Source organism: Portunus trituberculatus, chromosome 41 (assembly GCF_017591435.1).
Source record: "Portunus trituberculatus isolate SZX2019 chromosome 41, ASM1759143v1, whole genome shotgun sequence".
Classification (NCBI taxonomy): Eukaryota; Metazoa; Arthropoda; class Malacostraca; order Decapoda; family Portunidae; genus Portunus; species Portunus trituberculatus.
Window position 1 is genome coordinate 18,338,904 of NC_059295.1, and position 16,862 is coordinate 18,355,765.

Sequence of the window (16,862 nt, forward strand, 5' to 3'; positions counted from 1 at the left end):
TCCTTTGGCATTTGATAACTTTGATAAGTAAGCCGTGCTTAATGGACACTGATCTTTTTTCTAATATATAGAAACGTATTATTTTCCGAACACACACACACACACACACACACACACACACACACAAGCTTTTGATAGAGTCTGGCATAAAGCTTTGATTTCAAAACTGCCCTCCTACGGCTTCTATCCTTCTCTCTGCAACTTTATCTCAAGTTTCCTTTCCGACCGCTCTATTGCTGCTGTGGTAGACGGCTACTATTCTTCTCCTAAATCTATTAATAGTGGTGTTGCTCAGGGTTCTGTTTTGTCACCCACTCTCTTTCTATTATTCATTAATGACCTTCTTAACCAAACTTCTTGCCTTTTTCACTCCTACGCTGATGATACCACATGATCTTTCTACATTCTTTTAGAGACGACCAACCCTTCAGGAAGTCAACAGATCACGCTGGGATGCCACGGAACGCCTGACTTCCGATCTTTCTAAGATTTCCGATTGGAGCAGAGAAAATCTAGTAGTTTTCAATGCTTCAAAAACTCAATTCCTCCATCTATCAACTCGACACAACCTTCCAGACAACTATCCCTCTTCTTCAATGACACTCAACTGTCTCCTCTTCCACAATGAATATCCTCGGTCTGTCCTTTGCTCATAATCTTAACTGGAAACTTCACATCTCATCTCTTGCTAAAACAGCTCCTATGAAATTAGGTGTTCTGAGGCGTCTCCGCCAGTTTTTTTCGCCCCTCCAACTGCTTACTCTGTATAAGGGCCTTATCCGTCCCTGTATGGAGTACTCTTCGCATGTTTGGGGGGGTTCCAGTCACACAGCTTTGCTTGATAGGGTGGAATCGAAAGCTCTTCGTGTCATCAACTCACCTCCTCTGACTAACTGTCTTCAGCCTCTTTCTCACCGCCGAAATGTTGCATCCCTTTCTATCTTTTATCGTTATTTTCATGGTAACTGTTCTACTGATCTTGCTAACTGCATGCCTCTCCTTCTCCTGCGGCTTCGCTGCACAAGGCTTTCTTCTTCGTCTCATCCCTATTCTGTCCAACTCTCTAATGCAAGAGTTAACTCTCAATCATTCATCCCTTTCACTGGTAAACTCTGGAACTCCCTCCCTGCATCTGTATTTCCGAATTCCTACAACTTGTCTTCTTTTAAGAGGGAGGTATCGAGGCATTTGCTCCCCAAATTCTGGTTGACAGTTTTGGCACTTTTTGCACTTTTAAGAGAGCCGGCACTCAAGTGGGCTTTTTTTAATTTTCTTTTTTTTTTTGCCCTTGGCTGGCCCTCTTCCCTACGTAAAACACACACACACACACACACACACACACACACACACCCACCGCTGGAAGTATGTGGACGACTGCACCGTGGGCGTACCCGTCAACAACACCAACCCAGACTTCTCAGCACTGCAGTCCACTCTAAACCAACTACAGACGTGGACGGAGGACAACAAAATGACCATCAACCACACCAAGACCGTGGTGATGCACATTTGTACCTCCACAGCAGCAGTCCCCTCCCCAGCTATCTGTGGGCCCTCACTCCCTCCAGGTGGTCCGCAGCACCAAGCTTCTAGGTGTCTTGGTGGATGATCAGTTAACATGGAAGCAGCATGTTTCCAACATCATCAGGTCAGCCTCATATAAAATCTATTTACTGCGCCGACTCAGGTCCCTGGGAGCACCGGCAGATGAGCTGAGGGGAGTGTACCTCACCTTTATACTCCCTAAGCTCATGTACGCCGCCCCAGCGTGGTCCTCCTCCTGAACCTCACACAACGACAACAGCTGGAGAGGGTTCAGAGGAGGGCGTTCAGGGTCATCCTTGGGCCTGCCTACAGGTCCTACGAGGACGCCCTGACCTGCCTGAGTCTGCCGAGGCTGGCCACAAGACACCAGGAAGCCTTGGAAAAATTTGGGGAAGGACTGCTGCGTCATCCACGTCTCCGCCACCTGCTACCACCCGACGTGCCTCCCCCTGCTCGCGCCACCCGACACCATAATCGCGTGGCGCCTTTGAGAGCACCGCGCACGGATCGGTACCAACTTAGCGCGGTGCCCACTATTGTGCGAGCTTTAAATGAATAAGTGAATTTCTAGGTTAAGTTTATCCATAGTTAGGTTAAGCATTTTTAGTTCATTGTGGTAATGTCCCCCCCGCCCTGTACATTTTCAGTGTATTTTTTTTACATTGCCTAACTAATAAACCGTTTATTATTATTATTATTATTATTATTACACACACACACACACGGGGTACAGTAGTTTGCACGCGAGAGAATCCAAGTTTGATTCCCACCGAGGTGAAGCAGATGGACGAGCCTTTTTAGCTAAAGTTAGACATATCAAAAATACCTAAACAAAATAATACCTATCGCCAAATATTTTGCTTAGTCCAACAACTTGTCTCTCATTCCCAAGACTCTTTCCCAATTGCTTTATTCGCTATCGGCATATAGTAGTCTTTGACGCTCAGCGGAGCAGGAATGGTGGGGTCTTCACTGGCAGGCCACATAGGTTGGTGCAAGTCAGGTTGTTCGAACCTAACCAATGAACAGCGATGTGGTTTTCCGGGCTGGTGCTCGCTGGGGACAACGACGCGGTGCATCTAAACAGGCGAGACAAAAAGTTAATATATGCATTCTCGGCATCATATTTTCATGTGCACATTAAACATGAAAACATGATTGTTTACACAACATGTTCTCATAAGCTCCATATGGGTAGGAAAGGAGGTGTTCGCTATGCCAACAACATATATCCTCATGCATGCCATCTTCTTTTCTTATATGGAATCTAATGAAGTGGAAAATTCTGCCAATTAGAGCTATAAAGTTATATGCTGAAAAACTAGGTGATCCCTTCTAAACACCAACTCACCGGTGCTTTGAACCTCTTGTAGGAATGGAAGTGTAGGAATTCCCCTGCCAACAACAGTATTGTGCCGGGAACGTAGGGCACGTCCATCCATTGCCCAGCTGAATCAAGCATCTGCCAAAAGTGAGGTGCTGCACCAATGACAAGTATTACAAAACCTGTATATATTATGACTCATGTCTGTTTTTTTTTTTATTTCTGTAATAAGTGATAACCTTGGTTTCACTGGGTAGTAAACATGGGCAATCAAGTCTTAGTCTCTTCCCAATGATAAGTGAATTTCTAATACATTCAACTCTCGACTGAAACGAGTTTGAATAACGAGATTTCGATTCAGCGTCACTTAATAGTTAAGGAGATACGATTAATAGCGCGATTTATTCGATTAACGCGGGTTAACTTGACTCAAAGATAAACGTGGTTCCTCTATGGTAGAAATTTGACCGTCATGATCGCTGAAACGGGAATAAGTCCCGCCGTAGTTTGTCCGTTAAAAGCCATAAGTCAGTTCTCCCCATGTTGCTACATTGTGACTAGATCTAATAGTGATAGTAGGCGATATTAGATTCTCTTATGGGAAAACAACTGTAAGCTTAGAACACCTTTTCTTACTTGTATTTTTGCCAAAATTACAAGAGACTATATACATCTGGCGAAACACATGTTTTTCTTTGAAATACATATGGACATATATTTATCAATGTGCGTGTATTTCTTTGTGTCACGGTAGAAATTGGAAGAAAAAAAACAAAGAAAAAGATGGATGATGTGCATTTGTAAAGAAAGCACATGAAAATGTGTGGAAGGTGAATGTAGTTTACAAAAATGAAGAAATAGAAATATGTGCGTTTGAAAAAGAAAGAACGTACTGTGGAAGAAAAGGGTCAATTTTAGAGCACACTACAACACACACCCACGCTACTTCTTGGAGGAAGGGGTGGGGGGGACCGCTCTGAGACTCTCTCGACCATATTCTTAAACAATATCTTCCACCTTCGTCAGTTGGAGGATAGCATCCAGGAGAAATCGGTATTCTTAAAATTAACGCAAATTTGTATAACGTGATTTCGATTTAACGCGACTTCATATTTAACCCATAGGCTTCGGGCGACGACACACAGTCGTCGGTAAAAAAAGAATAGTGAAAACTGCGGGCGACGCATGTTATACGTCAGCAAATTAAAATATTCATAGAATATTCCTAATGCTTTATCGAGCGCTCAAATTTTGACAGAGTCATCCCTGAAGACTGCGTGTGGTTTGTGTAAGCGCATGCCTTCGGGCATGACTTGCCTCATGACTCACCACCTACGCCTCCCGCGCAAGTGGTAGGCGTAGAAAAGGCTTGCCTCAGACATGTTTGGGCTGATAGCGCGAAATTTTACATATACAATAGGTACTTAGAACCCATTCTTCATTGGTTCTGGACCACAAGGATTCCGTTTCCGCAATAAAAATAATTAGCTCAAATTCAGTCGCAGTAGCGGTACATTTAATTAAAAATGAGGCCGCAGGCTACGGGTTAAGGAGATACAATCAAATAACGCGATTTATTCGATTTACAATACCTTCCACCTTCGACAGCCGGAGGATAGCATTCGGGTGAAATCGGTATTCTTAAAAGCGAACACTGCTTTTCTGGTAGTTCAGGAAGACAACTATCAGATAGGATTTGGTTTCTTTGCGGAAGTGAACCAAGATCTATGTCTTCGTCATTATCTTCGTATAAATTTTGCCTAAATATCTATTATCATTAGTTTTTTTGTGAACTAATTGACTTTAAAAACAAAAATATATAGAATCTCATTCAAATAGCATACTTTACGAAAATTGTGATTGTGGAATTCACGAAACTAGTCGATTGTGCGTACATAATAATAATAAATAAGAGAACAAACAGGTATGAGGAACAACAACAACAACAACATCGCCATCAGAAGCTAAATTCAACGCATCTCTATCTCCCAAGTTTTCTATTAGAATTTTACTTATCTTACGATCAGTTATATGTCTTTATCGCTTGATAAGTACCCATTCATGTAGATAGCTGGTGGACTGTCCTCTTCCCATAGACTACACAGTTGAAGGAGGTGGCGATTCTCTCCTGTGTTAAGGCCACTATATGGCCATCTTTGCTTTTACGAGTATCTAGAAGCACTTTTCTGCCTCACCAAGTCCATTAATAAGTCACGTTCTGCAGCAGTAATAGGGATAGTTCTCTTCGTAAAATTTTCCATGTTTCCTGTGGTGGAACGGAAAGGCGAGGTAGAGTGGTGGAGTGCATGGCTCAATCAGCTGATGTGATGGTAAATAAACATTGCTACCAACCACCACCAAATTATACTCATGGTTTATTTCGTTAAACGCATTAATAATACATGTATGAATATGGGATAACATTCCTGCCATATAAACTCATACTACAAATCACACTGAATTTATGTTTTTTTAAACTTCCTTTAACAAGAAAGATGTGCAGGTGTATTGATATTGTTTTCGTAAGATAGTGATGTATTAATAGTATATACTATATAAGGTTTGAGCAACAAAATTCTCAAAATAGGAAGACTTCCCCAGTGACCAGAAATCTTTCCTCTCCCCCTCCTTCTTACCATTGTTTTCTACAGGAAAACCATGTTTCAATAACGCGATTTTGGAAAACGAGACGTCTCCAGAAACATACCCCTCGCATTAAACGAGAGTTAACAGTACTAATTTATTTATTTACTTTACTCTTCACTCACCTGTAAACCTTTCGAGTCGTTGCTGAAAAGAAAAGTTATAGTAGTGTAATCAGCATGAGCACCAAATCCAATCACGTCCTTTCGGGCATCAGAGGTCAGTGGGTAATAGTTCAAACGGTAAACGCTGAGGTTGTTCTTGATGTCGTTCTCCTGGTGCATGTTAATGAAGTAATCTCGATTCTTTCCTGAAAATGCTCAAGCTTAAAAAAAATGTGTAAAGGTCTTCTAAATAGTAATAACATAACACTATTTCATGAATATTTACTTTCGTAGCAATATGAAAGAAAAAAAAATTGTAACAACAAGCGCCATGATGAAGTTTATTGGCAATACTTACCCAGAATGAGGCCCAGGCAGATCATTACTCTCTGACAGAGTGTGCGATAAAACTCATGCAGAGATGCTACAGGCGTCATGAATGGCGGGGCTTCCTCATCACAAGAGCTGTAACTGTCTGGCTTAATGAGGAAGCTTTCATGCAGCTCAGGCCCTGCTCCAGCATATCTACATAAAATATACAAGTGAAGCCCATTAACAGCCGCCACCTAAAAAAAAAACATTTATATACCTCAACTCTTCATGATTATTTCTCAGTAAAACCAACAATTATATGGAACGGAATTTACGATGAATTTTCACCTTTCAGAATTCATTCTGATGTATCCATGCACACTAGTATCTTCATCCCAACGGATCTTATCCTCTTCTTGCTGCTTGAAGAAAGCAACACCAGCGGACAGCACTTCATTGATCTGAAATAGTGAACCACCAGTACTACAGTAGTACCTTCTCTACAACCACACCGCCATCATCATTACATGAACTAATTATCACCATTTTCAACACAAACATCATCCACGCTCAGACAAGCCTGCAAACACACTCTTACCAGGTGGTCAGGCACGCCGTGGCCGGTGAGATAGGCACATCCTATATTGCTGAACGCCTGCTCCAGCTCCCGCGTCACGCGCTCCCACTCCTGCTGGCAGGGCTCTTCGGCGTGGTGTGCGCCTGAAAGGTACAGGGAGATTAACGTATTTCAAGGCTTTCCTTGAGGAAGGCTTATCAACTCATTAACTGTGGTGGTTGTGGTGGTCAGTAGAGCTCTTCACAATATGTCAGGTACACCACAGCTTGTATGACGAGCAGGCAGTGCTTCCCAAGGTCAACATTTTAATGAACTTTGTGTCTTATTTTATTTAAAGTGGCTAAGGTAGCAGGTAGTTATGGCACTCACCTAAGTCACCTACGTCCACGGTGGGCACCTTGCTGCAGGGAGGGGCCTCGCTCTGCATGCTGCTGCACCTGCTGTGTCTTCTGCTGCTGCTGTTGTAGTCCGTTATGTTTTAAGAGGTGATGCTGATGGTGATTCTTTTTATTGGGTACCTTGATGGTGATGCCTCTGCTTGCGCTGCTGGTTCTGTTGTTATTGTTTCTGTTCCTCTTGTTGCGGGTGGTGGCGGTGATGGTGGTGGCAGTAATGGTTGTGGTTGGTCTGTTGATAGTAATAGTGGAGGTTGATCTGTTGGTGGAGGCGATGCTGTTGGTGATAAAAAGAATGAACACTAGATCCAGATGTCACACTTTTTGGGGGGCGTCAGGCGCAGGAAATAAAAGTCTAGTAAGCTGAAAAAAATTCAAACACTGATGATGTCTAGCTTGCAGTTGTCTTAACGGATGATAACTTCAAACTGTATACAAATTGTTTTTGATCAATGATAATATTTCCTTTAAATGCCTTGACACCTCCCTCAACTTTTTCTACATTAACTTCTGCAACATTCGCTGTCTTAGATTTAAATTTCAATCTGTGGAACACCACCTCTCCTCTGCTAAACCTCATCTTCTTTTCCTCACCGAAACACAGTTGTCTAATGCAACTGATAGTAGCCCCTTCTCTGTTTCCTCCTACTTTCTCTATTCTCATTTTCATTCCAGAGCTGGATGTTGCGTCTATGTGCGCAACGACCTAACTTTCTCTCGTGCCCACGCTCTTGAGTCTTCCGAATTTTCCACCATCTGGCTTCGACTTAACAGTCACTGTCATACTAAATTCATCTGTGCTGTTTATCTCTCCCCTAACTCTTCTGACTATACTAAATTCTTTGACTACTTAACTTCCAAAGTGGAGCACATTCTGTCCCTCTATCCTTTCGCTGAGATTTCAATGTTCACCACCAGCTTTGGCTTTTCTCTCCCTTCACTGACCATCCTGGTGAACTAGCCTTCAACTTTGCTATCCTCTTTAACCTAAAGCAACTGGTGCAACACCCTACTCGTATTCCTGACCGTCTTGGAGACACGCCCAACATTCTTGATCTCTTCCTCACCTCTAATCCTTCTGCTTATGCTGTCACCCTTTCATCTCCGTTGGGCTCCTCCGATCACAATCTCATCCCTCCAAAGGATCCCCCAAAGCGAAGGTGCCTCTGGCGTTTTGCCTCTGCCAGCTTAGAGACCTGAGGAAGTATTATGCTCATTTTCCCTGGAATGATTACTGCTTCCGTGTCAGAGACCCATCTTTTTGTGCTGAACGCATAACAGAGATGTTAGTGTCTGGCATGGACGTGTACATTCCTCATTCTTTTTCTCAACCTAAACTTTCTAAACCTTGGTTTAACTCAGTCTATTCTCGTGCTATACATGATAGAGAGGTTGCCCACAAAAGGTACTTGAGCCTTCCATCTCCTGAATCTCATGCACTTTATATCTCTGCCCGGAATCATGCCAAGTCTGTTCTTCAACTTGCCAAACACTCCTTCATAAATAGAAAATGTCAAAATCTTTCAAACTCAAACTCCCCTCGTGACTTATGGGATCTAGCCAAAAACATCTCAAATAACTTCACTTCTTCATCTTTCCTCCTTTATTTCATCTTGATGGCACCACTGTCATCTCTTCTAAAGCTGAACTCTTTTCTCAAACCTTTGCTCACAACTCCACCTTGGACGATTCTGGGCTTGTCCTCCTCTCCTCCTCCCTCTGACTATTTCATGTCTACAATCAAAATTCTTCGTAATGATGTTTTCCATGCCCTTGCTGGCCTAAACCCTCGGAAGGCTTATGGACCTGATGGGGTCCCTCCTATTGTTCTCAAAAACTGTGCTTCTGTGCTTGCACCTTGCCTGGCCAAACTCTTCCAACTTTGTCTATCGACTTCTACCTTTCCTTCCTGCTGGAAGTTCGCCTACATTCAGCCTGTTCCTAAAAAGGGTGACCGTTCTAACCCCTCAAACTACCGTCCTATAGCTTTAATCTCTTGCTTGTCTAAAGTTTTTGAATCTATCCTGAATAGGAAGATTCTCAAAACATCTGTCACTTCACAATCTTCTGTCTGATCGCCAGTATGGTTTCCGTCAAGGTCGCTCTACTGGTGATCTTCTGGCTTTCCTTACTGAGTCTTGGTCATCCTCTTTTAGAGATTTCGGTGAAACTTTTGCTGTAGCGTTAGACATATCAAAAGCTTTTGATAGAGTCTGGTATAAAGCTTTGATTTCAAAACGGCTTCTATCTTTCTCTCTGCAATTTTATTTCATGTTTCCTTTCCGACCGCTCTATTGCTGCTGTGGTAGACGGCTACTATTCTTCTCCTAAATCTATTAATAGTGGTGTTGCTCAGGGTTCTGTCCTGTCACCCACTCTCTTTCTATTATTCATTAATGACTTTCTTAACCAAACTTCTTGCCCTATCCACTCCTACGCTGATGATACCACCCTACATCTTTCCACGTTCTTTCAGAGACGTCCAACCCTTCAGGAAATTAACAGATCACGCGGTGACGCCATGGAACGCCTGACCTTCGATCTTTCTAAAATTTCCGATTGGGGCAGAGAAAATCTAGTAGTTTTCAATGCCTCAAAAACTCAATTCCTCCATCTATCAACTCGACACAACCTTCCAGACAACTATCCCTCTTCTTCAATGACACTCAACTGTCTCCTCTTCCACAATGAATATCCTCGGTCTGTCCTTTGCTCATAATCTTAACTGGAAACTTCACATCTCATCTCTTGCTAAAACAGCTTCTATGAAGTTAGGTGTTCTGAGGCGTCTCCGCCAGTTTTCTCGCCCTCCAACTGCTTACTCTGTATAAGGGCCTTATCCGTCCCTGTATGGAGTACTCTTCGCATGTTTGGGGGTTCCAGTCACACAGTTTTGCTTGATAGGGTGGAATCAAAAGCTCTTCGTCTCATCAACTCCCTCCTCTGACTAACTGTCTTCAGCCTCTTTCTCACCGCCGAAATGTTGCATCCCTTTCTATCTTTTATTTCTATTTTCATGCTAACTGTTCTACTGATCTTGCTAACTGCATGCCTCCCCTTCTCCTGCGGCCTCGCTGCACAAGGCTTTCTTCTTCCTCTCCACCCTATTCTGTCCAACTCCCCAATACAAGAGTTAACCAGTACTCTGAATCATTCATCCCTTTCACTGGTAAACTCTGGAACTCCCTCCCTGCATCTGTATTTCCTAATTCCTACGACTTGTCTTCTTTTAAGAGGGAGGTATCGAGCATTTGCTCCCCTACTTTGGCTGACGGTTTTTGCACTTTTTACACTTTTTAGAGAGCCAACACGCAACTGATCTTTTTTTTTTTATCTTTCTGTTTTGCCCTTGGCTGGCCCTCTTTCCTACGTAAAAAAAAAATACAAAGGATTTTCTTAGCAACATGGAATCAGATATTTATCATCATATATACCAGTAGGCATACAACATTCCATGAAGGAAGCAAATGAGAGAGAGAGAGAGAGAGAGAGAGAGAGAGAGAGAGAGAGAGAGAGAGAGAGAGAGAGAGAGAGAGAGAGAGAGAGAGAGAGAGAGAGAGAGAGAGAGAGAGAGAGAGAGAGAGAGAGAGAGAGAGAGAGAGATAACAATGAAGGAAGCATAAAAGGTTTTCATTAATCACTGAACAATTATCCCTGAAGCATGTCGAAAGCGGGTGTCATTCACCACGGTGAGGCGTTAGAGCAATATAATTAGTGACTTTATAAGTCGTTCGTTACTTGGCATAGATGTCATTTAAAAAAAGTTCATACACATCTTTGTATTTGTTTTGTATATTATATGATATATTTCATTACCCAATCCACACTCCAGATTCAAATAGTCTTTGTTCGAAAATTGAAATGAAAAATATTGATGAACTATTAAAAATATTAGTATAATTTCAACGATAAGTAAATGCCTTGGTTGTTGTGTCATGATGTTAACAAGGGATGTACATCGTCCTCCTTCCCCGGTGAATATCTAAAGAGATTCGTAAAGAAATACAGCACAGGTTAATCTCAAATACAACATGTCTAACCGAACTCTACAGTAGCAATTCAGAAATTTGCAAAAATAAGTCCAGCGATCTATACATGGTGTAACACGTGTAACATGAGTTTCTGGTGATATTGCCAGAGGTAAACGTACATTATGGTCTATGCTCATATACATTTTGAGGCTCTCTTTCGCTGTATTATGAAACTTAAATGTGGCCGGCGCCAGATACAACAACCGTATATGATGGAGAAACGCAATGCCCATACGTTCCACGTTACCTGAAGTTTCAGGTTACATAATACAACCTGAACGTATTCACTGGCACTGTCTTGGCGAGAAACTGAAGGTGACTGAGTGATATGCCCCTCTACACTTAGGCAGGGATGGTGCACCGCAGCCAGATAAATTTGTCATTTATTATATTCATATTATCATTATGTAATGTTTATCAGTAATCGGTGTAAGTGTAGTGTTGTCCCTCGTTTCTTCATGGAATACTGTAAAACGAAACTCCAAAACCTACAGAAATCATGATTAAATTATGAATTCATAATTTTACCATTGAACATTCACGTGTCGCCACCAGATGTAAAGGCCGTATCTTGTGAAGCGAGAAGGGAGTGGGGAAGGCATGCAGCTATCAAGATTAAAAGAACAGCAAGATAGCAAGACATGCAACATTGCGGGGATGAAAAAGAGGCTAAAGCCAGTCAGTTAGAGAGGAGTTGATAAGACGAAAAGCTTTTTGATTCCACCCTCTCTAAAAAGCGGTATGACTGGAACTCCTCCATACATGAAACACACACACGCACACACATACACACACACACACACACACACACACACACACACACACACACACACACACACACACACACACACACACACACATACACACACATATTTACATGAAACTGAACCGGCCTTATAAATGTCAAGGGAAGAACTAATCATAATAGCGGCAGGATAAGGCGTTGAGGTAAAGAGGAGTAACATACTCCTGGAATTTGTACTGTACCTACTGATTCCGAACCATGGGAAATTATAGCCAATAGTCTGCTTCCTTGTCGTTGTTCCGTCAGCAGTTTTTCATGGGAAGCTAAAGAACTCCTCTCTCTCTCTCTCTCTCTCTCTCTCTCTCTCTCTCTCTCTCTCTCTCTCTCTCTCTCTCTCTCTCTCTCTCTCTCTCTCTCTCTCTCTCTCTCTCTCTCTCTCTCTCTCTCTCTCTCTCTCTCTCTCTCTCTCTCTCTCTCTCTCTCTCTCTCTCTCTCTCTCTCTCTCTCTCTCTCTCTCTCTCTCTCTCTCTCTCTCTCTCTCTCTCTCTCTCTCTCTCTCTCTCTCTCTCTCTCTCTCTCTCTTCAACAATATCTGAAGCATCCCTTCTAACAATTAAATTGGTGTAATAAATCACCGTTGTTCTTCTATTCTACTAATGAACAGTAGTGTCCCCACGGACCCTAGTCTATCACCTACTCTTTATTTTTCATAAATTATCACTGCCTAATCCCATTACCTATCCAATCTCAGGCTGACGACTCTATCTTGCACTTATGGACGTTATTTGTCCGAATTCAACAACTCACGAAGAGACACTGCATTTACATTTTTCTCCTTTGCATCTTGCGGTAAAATCTAAAAAGAAGAAAGCACACTTCCCATTGATATCGCCTAAAAAACTCACTTGCTTCTCGTATCTGTTCAGCATCAACTTAAAACAACCGTTCTGAGTCGTCTCAGCCAGTTTTTCTCTCCCCCAGGTGCTAACTCTGTACAATGGGCTCTATTTGTCCATGTGTGCTTCACATGTATGAGGGGTTCCACTCATACTGTTCTTCTAGAAAGGGTGGAATCAAAAACTTTTCTTCTTATCAACTCCTGTTCTCTGACTATTCAACCTCTTTCTCATCACCTAAATATTGACTATCTTGTCATTCTCTACAGTTATTTTCATGCCAACTGTTATTCTGATCTTGCTAACTGCACGTCTCCTCTCATTCAGCAGGCTCGCTACACAAGACTTTCTTCTTTCTCTCACCTTTAATCTGTCCACCTTTCAATGTTAGAGTTAACCAGTACTCTCAATCATACGTCCCTTCCTCAGGTAAACTATGGAACTCCCTACGTGCTTCTGCAGTTCCATCTTTCTATGACTTGAATTGATTTAAAGGGAAGATTTCAAGACATCTATCATCTATTTCGGGCTAATTTTTTTTTTTATCCCGTTTGGGAATCGGCACCTCAGTTGACCTTTTAATCGCATTTCTTGTTGCCTTTTATCGGCTGCCTTCTTGGTTGAGAGAAAAAAAATCCTCGGTTTCAGTGACTCCTATCTCCCTCTTCTACACAGAATAAACCTTAGCTGTCCTCTTATGAAAATCGCAGCTTTAAATTTCACATTTCATACTAAAATAACGTTCATGAAGCAATAGTATCGTCTCCGCAAGATTGATTTTGGTTACTAAATCTTAACTAAGGTTCTATCTATATTTGTATGGAAAATATTAACGAGATATCACTGACATACTTACACAACCTTCCTTTCTATCCTGAATGAAATAAAAAAAAACTTTTCTCTTCCCGTCATAAAATCTCTTCGTGTTCTCTTTGCCGTAAAGTTGTATTCCATGCTATTCCCTGGTGTTAGTTCTACAGTTACTGTTCTGATCATGCAAACTGTATGTCTTTCCCCCACGATATTACTGCCCTAGCCTTACTTTTGCTCTTTCCCTTATCATGCAAATGCTCAAATTTAACTTGTAATTTCATTCTTTCATCTCTCTTACTGATACACTCTGGAATCCACTAATTGATTGTTGGAGATTGCATTTTTGAAAATTAATTTTATCTGTTTACTTTTTAAAGAAGCAACGCACCAGGTTTTTTTTTTTTTTTTTTTTGTGTGTTTTCGTGTTTAGAGCGGTTTCATTACATGTGGAAATGATAAATAAACACGTAAAAAAGAATAATCAGTCATTTGTCCTAACAACCTGAGAGAAAAAAAAAATTCTGGAAGTGGTGATTGTTAATGCCTGATTTAGGGGATCACTATCATGGTTTGTTAGTGTTAGCTCTGAAGTTCATTGACAAATTGTTTGTCATCGTATTCAATAAACATTTGTTTCTTTTTCTTCCAATTAAATTCGTCATAATCTAAATTTGCTTCACTGGGCTCTCACAAAATAATATTCTTGAGTTTTCCAATAACCACTGATTCAAGTAGTATTTATGCCATGTAGTGTTCTCTGTTGCAGAGCTCAATATCAAATGATTGACTAGCATTACTCAGAGCTTAATGCATCTGTCTGAAGGTAGAAAAGTAGATTTTGACATACAAAGAGGATAAAGAGACTGCAACGAAGAGTCACTTCATTATTTAGATTTAGAAACAAAGATTGCCACGTGTAGGTGTGAGGCTTTCTTGCACCTACCTTTTTTTTTTTTTTTCTTATGCTATTCTTATGTAAAATAAGTTCGTGACGCGACCGCTATATATGTACTATAGATTACCAAAGACAGTCAGCGTCGGTGGATGAAAACTCAATCGCAGCAAAACGGACAACTGACAACGGCCTCGTCTAAGTGGAAGAGATTACAAATGACCAAGATCCAAAAAAAAAAAAAACATGAATAAACAATATTGAAACTATCATTGACCTGAATGTTTGTTCCAAAACCTTGCTTTCAACCCCTGGAAGAAGATTCAAACGCTGTTTTAACCTTTTCCATTATATAATCCTTGACACCCTGAGGAGCAGGCTGGTTGGGGTCTTCACTGGGAGGCCACATTGGCTGATGTGAGTCAGCATGTTCAAACCAAATCAAGGTGCAGCGAGGAGGTCGCCCAGGCTGGACCTCGCTGGGCAGCACGACACGGTGCATCTGAAAACACAAAGGACATTAGAATGAATACACCAGTTCCTTGACATCACGTTTTCCTGTGTATAGCAAAGAAATGCTGGTGTATTCCTACAAGCTCTGTTTGGTTGGAAATGTTAGTTTCCGCCCCTCAAGGATACCATTTCCCTTTCTTTTATGGGAGACAATGAATACAGAGGACCTAAGGTAGAGAGCTTATGGTATTAAACTTTTAATGTCGTGTGTTGAATTACCTGATGATTCTCTCTAAACAGTAACTCACCACTGGTGTGAACTTCTTGTTGGAGTGGAAGTGGAGGAAGTCCCCCGCCAGTAACAGTATGGTACCCGGGACGTAGGGCACGTCTATCCACTGCCCAGCTGAGTCACGAACCTGCCAAAAGTGAGGTGCTGCACCTACGACAGTTGCACCAAGAATGCCATATTGGCTTTCCATCTTATCCTTCGTCAGGAACATGACTGGAGAGTAGCAACTCATCCAACACAAGGTGGTGATCATAAGCAAGTAAACCTATATCTTATCCAGCAAAGGTTATTCAAATAAATTAACATATATTTATTCACTCACCTGGAAGCCTTTCGAGTTGTTACTATAGATAAAGCTTATAGTAGTGAAATCAGTATGAGCACCAAATCCAGTCGCGTCCTCGCGGCCATCGGAGGTTAGTGGGTAATAGTTCAGACGGTAAATGCTGCAGCTGTTCTTGGTGCCGCTTTCCAGGTGCATGTTCACGAAGTGGTTTCGATTCTTTCCTGGAAAAAAAAGTTATAGATAAGAATTCTGATGTACAGAAAGCTTTCAAGTACTAATAAAAAATCATGTTCCAGATGTATTCCCTTTTTCATAATTTTTTTTCACAGTAATTGCTTAATCTTCGTGTGTATGTATGTGTGTGGGGGGAGGGATGCGTGTCCAGAAAACATAAGACAACTGAACTAAAGAGATCCCATCTTGCAGCACTAATTTCTCAGAGGCTGTCATCACAACAAGGGCCGTTAAAAGGGTCTGATGGCAATACTTACCCTGACTGAGGGCGAGACAAGTCATCAGCCTCCGCGAGAGGGTGCGATGCAACTCATGTAGAGACACTAAAGGCGTAAAAAACAGCGGAGCCTCCTTATTACATGAGCTGTAACTGTCTGGTTTAAAGAGGAAGCTTTCATGCAGCTCAGGACCTGCTCCGGCATACCTGCAGGAAATATCAAGCCATAAAGCGTTTCTGGTCACGTTATATCTTAAACCTGTTAATTTCCGTCGATGGAGAGATCAGATCAGCAAATTCATAATATTTACGAAATATTCTTACCTTTCAGAGTTCATCTTTATGTATCCATGTACATTTGCATCTTCAGCCCAACGAATCTTAGCCTCTTCTTGCTGCTTGAAGAAAGCAACACTAGTGGACAACATTTCATTGATCTGGAACAGTGAACAGCCAGTACTACAGTAATATCTTCTATGCAACCCCACCGCCATCACCACCACAGTGACCAAAATATCACCATTTTTAACACAAACATAATCTTCGCACAGACAAGCCTGGGAACACATTCTTACCAGGTGGTCAGGCACGCCGTGGCCGGTGAGATAGGCACAACCTATATCGCTGAATGCCTGCTCCAGCTCCCGCGTCACGCGCTCCCACTCCTGCTGGCAGGGCTCCTCGGCATGGTGCGCGCCTGCATGGGTACAGAGTGAGTCATGTACTTCGGGCCTTACCTTGAGGAAGACTTATCAAATCATTAACTGTGCTGGTTGAGGTGGAGACTAGAGCTCTTCATGATATATCAGGTACACCACAGCTTGTATGACGAGCAGGCAATGCTTACCAAGGGCAATATTCAAAAGAACTGTATTTTCTACCTTAAAGGTGGCCAGGGCAGCCACGCACTCACCTAGGCCCCCCATGTCCACGGTGGGCACCTTGGTGCAGGGAGGTGTCTCGCTCTGCATGCTTTGGCACCTGCAGTTTCTTTTGCTGCTGCTGCTGTTGCTGCTGCTGCTGTTGGTTATGTTGCAAGTGGCGGTGCTGGTGATAGTTCTTTTTCTTGGCTTTGGTGATGGTGAAACCGCTGCTTCAGTTAT

The 16,862-nt window shown here is 42.1% G+C and overlaps 1 protein-coding gene across 1 annotated transcript; it reads right to left on the reverse strand.

The window, feature by feature from the left end:
• Positions 1–2,164: 2,164 nt before the first annotated feature.
• On the reverse strand, positions 2,165–16,862 carry LOC123516682 (1-aminocyclopropane-1-carboxylate oxidase homolog 2-like). The gene is made up of 14 exons (XM_045276286.1): positions 16,673–16,862; positions 16,335–16,456; positions 16,084–16,196; positions 15,800–15,966; positions 15,345–15,529; positions 15,039–15,149; positions 14,587–14,779; positions 6,875–6,982; positions 6,527–6,648; positions 6,277–6,389; positions 5,975–6,141; positions 5,638–5,822; positions 2,897–3,007; positions 2,165–2,624 (listed from the first exon to the last, which is right to left on the reverse strand). The coding sequence occupies exons 1-14, from the start codon at positions 16,728–16,730 to the stop codon at positions 2,427–2,429; spliced, it is 1,953 nt and encodes a 650-aa protein (XP_045132221.1). The 5' UTR covers positions 16,731–16,862; the 3' UTR covers positions 2,165–2,426.

What these genes read in the sequence shown, in the direction of transcription:
- LOC123516682 (XM_045276286.1), bottom strand. Translation starts at nt 16,730, where the DNA reads ATGCAGAGCGAGACACCTCCCTGCACCAAGGTGCCCACCGTGGACATG. An exon ending in ATAAAGATGAACTCTGAAAG is followed by an intron (nt 15,967 to 16,083) that starts GTAAGAATATTT and finishes TATTTCCTGCAG; the next exon opens with GTATGCCGGAGCAGGTCCTG. An exon ending in TTGTCTCGCCCTCAGTCAGG is followed by an intron (nt 15,530 to 15,799) that starts GTAAGTATTGCC and finishes TTTTTTTTCCAG; the next exon opens with GAAAGAATCGAAACCACTTC.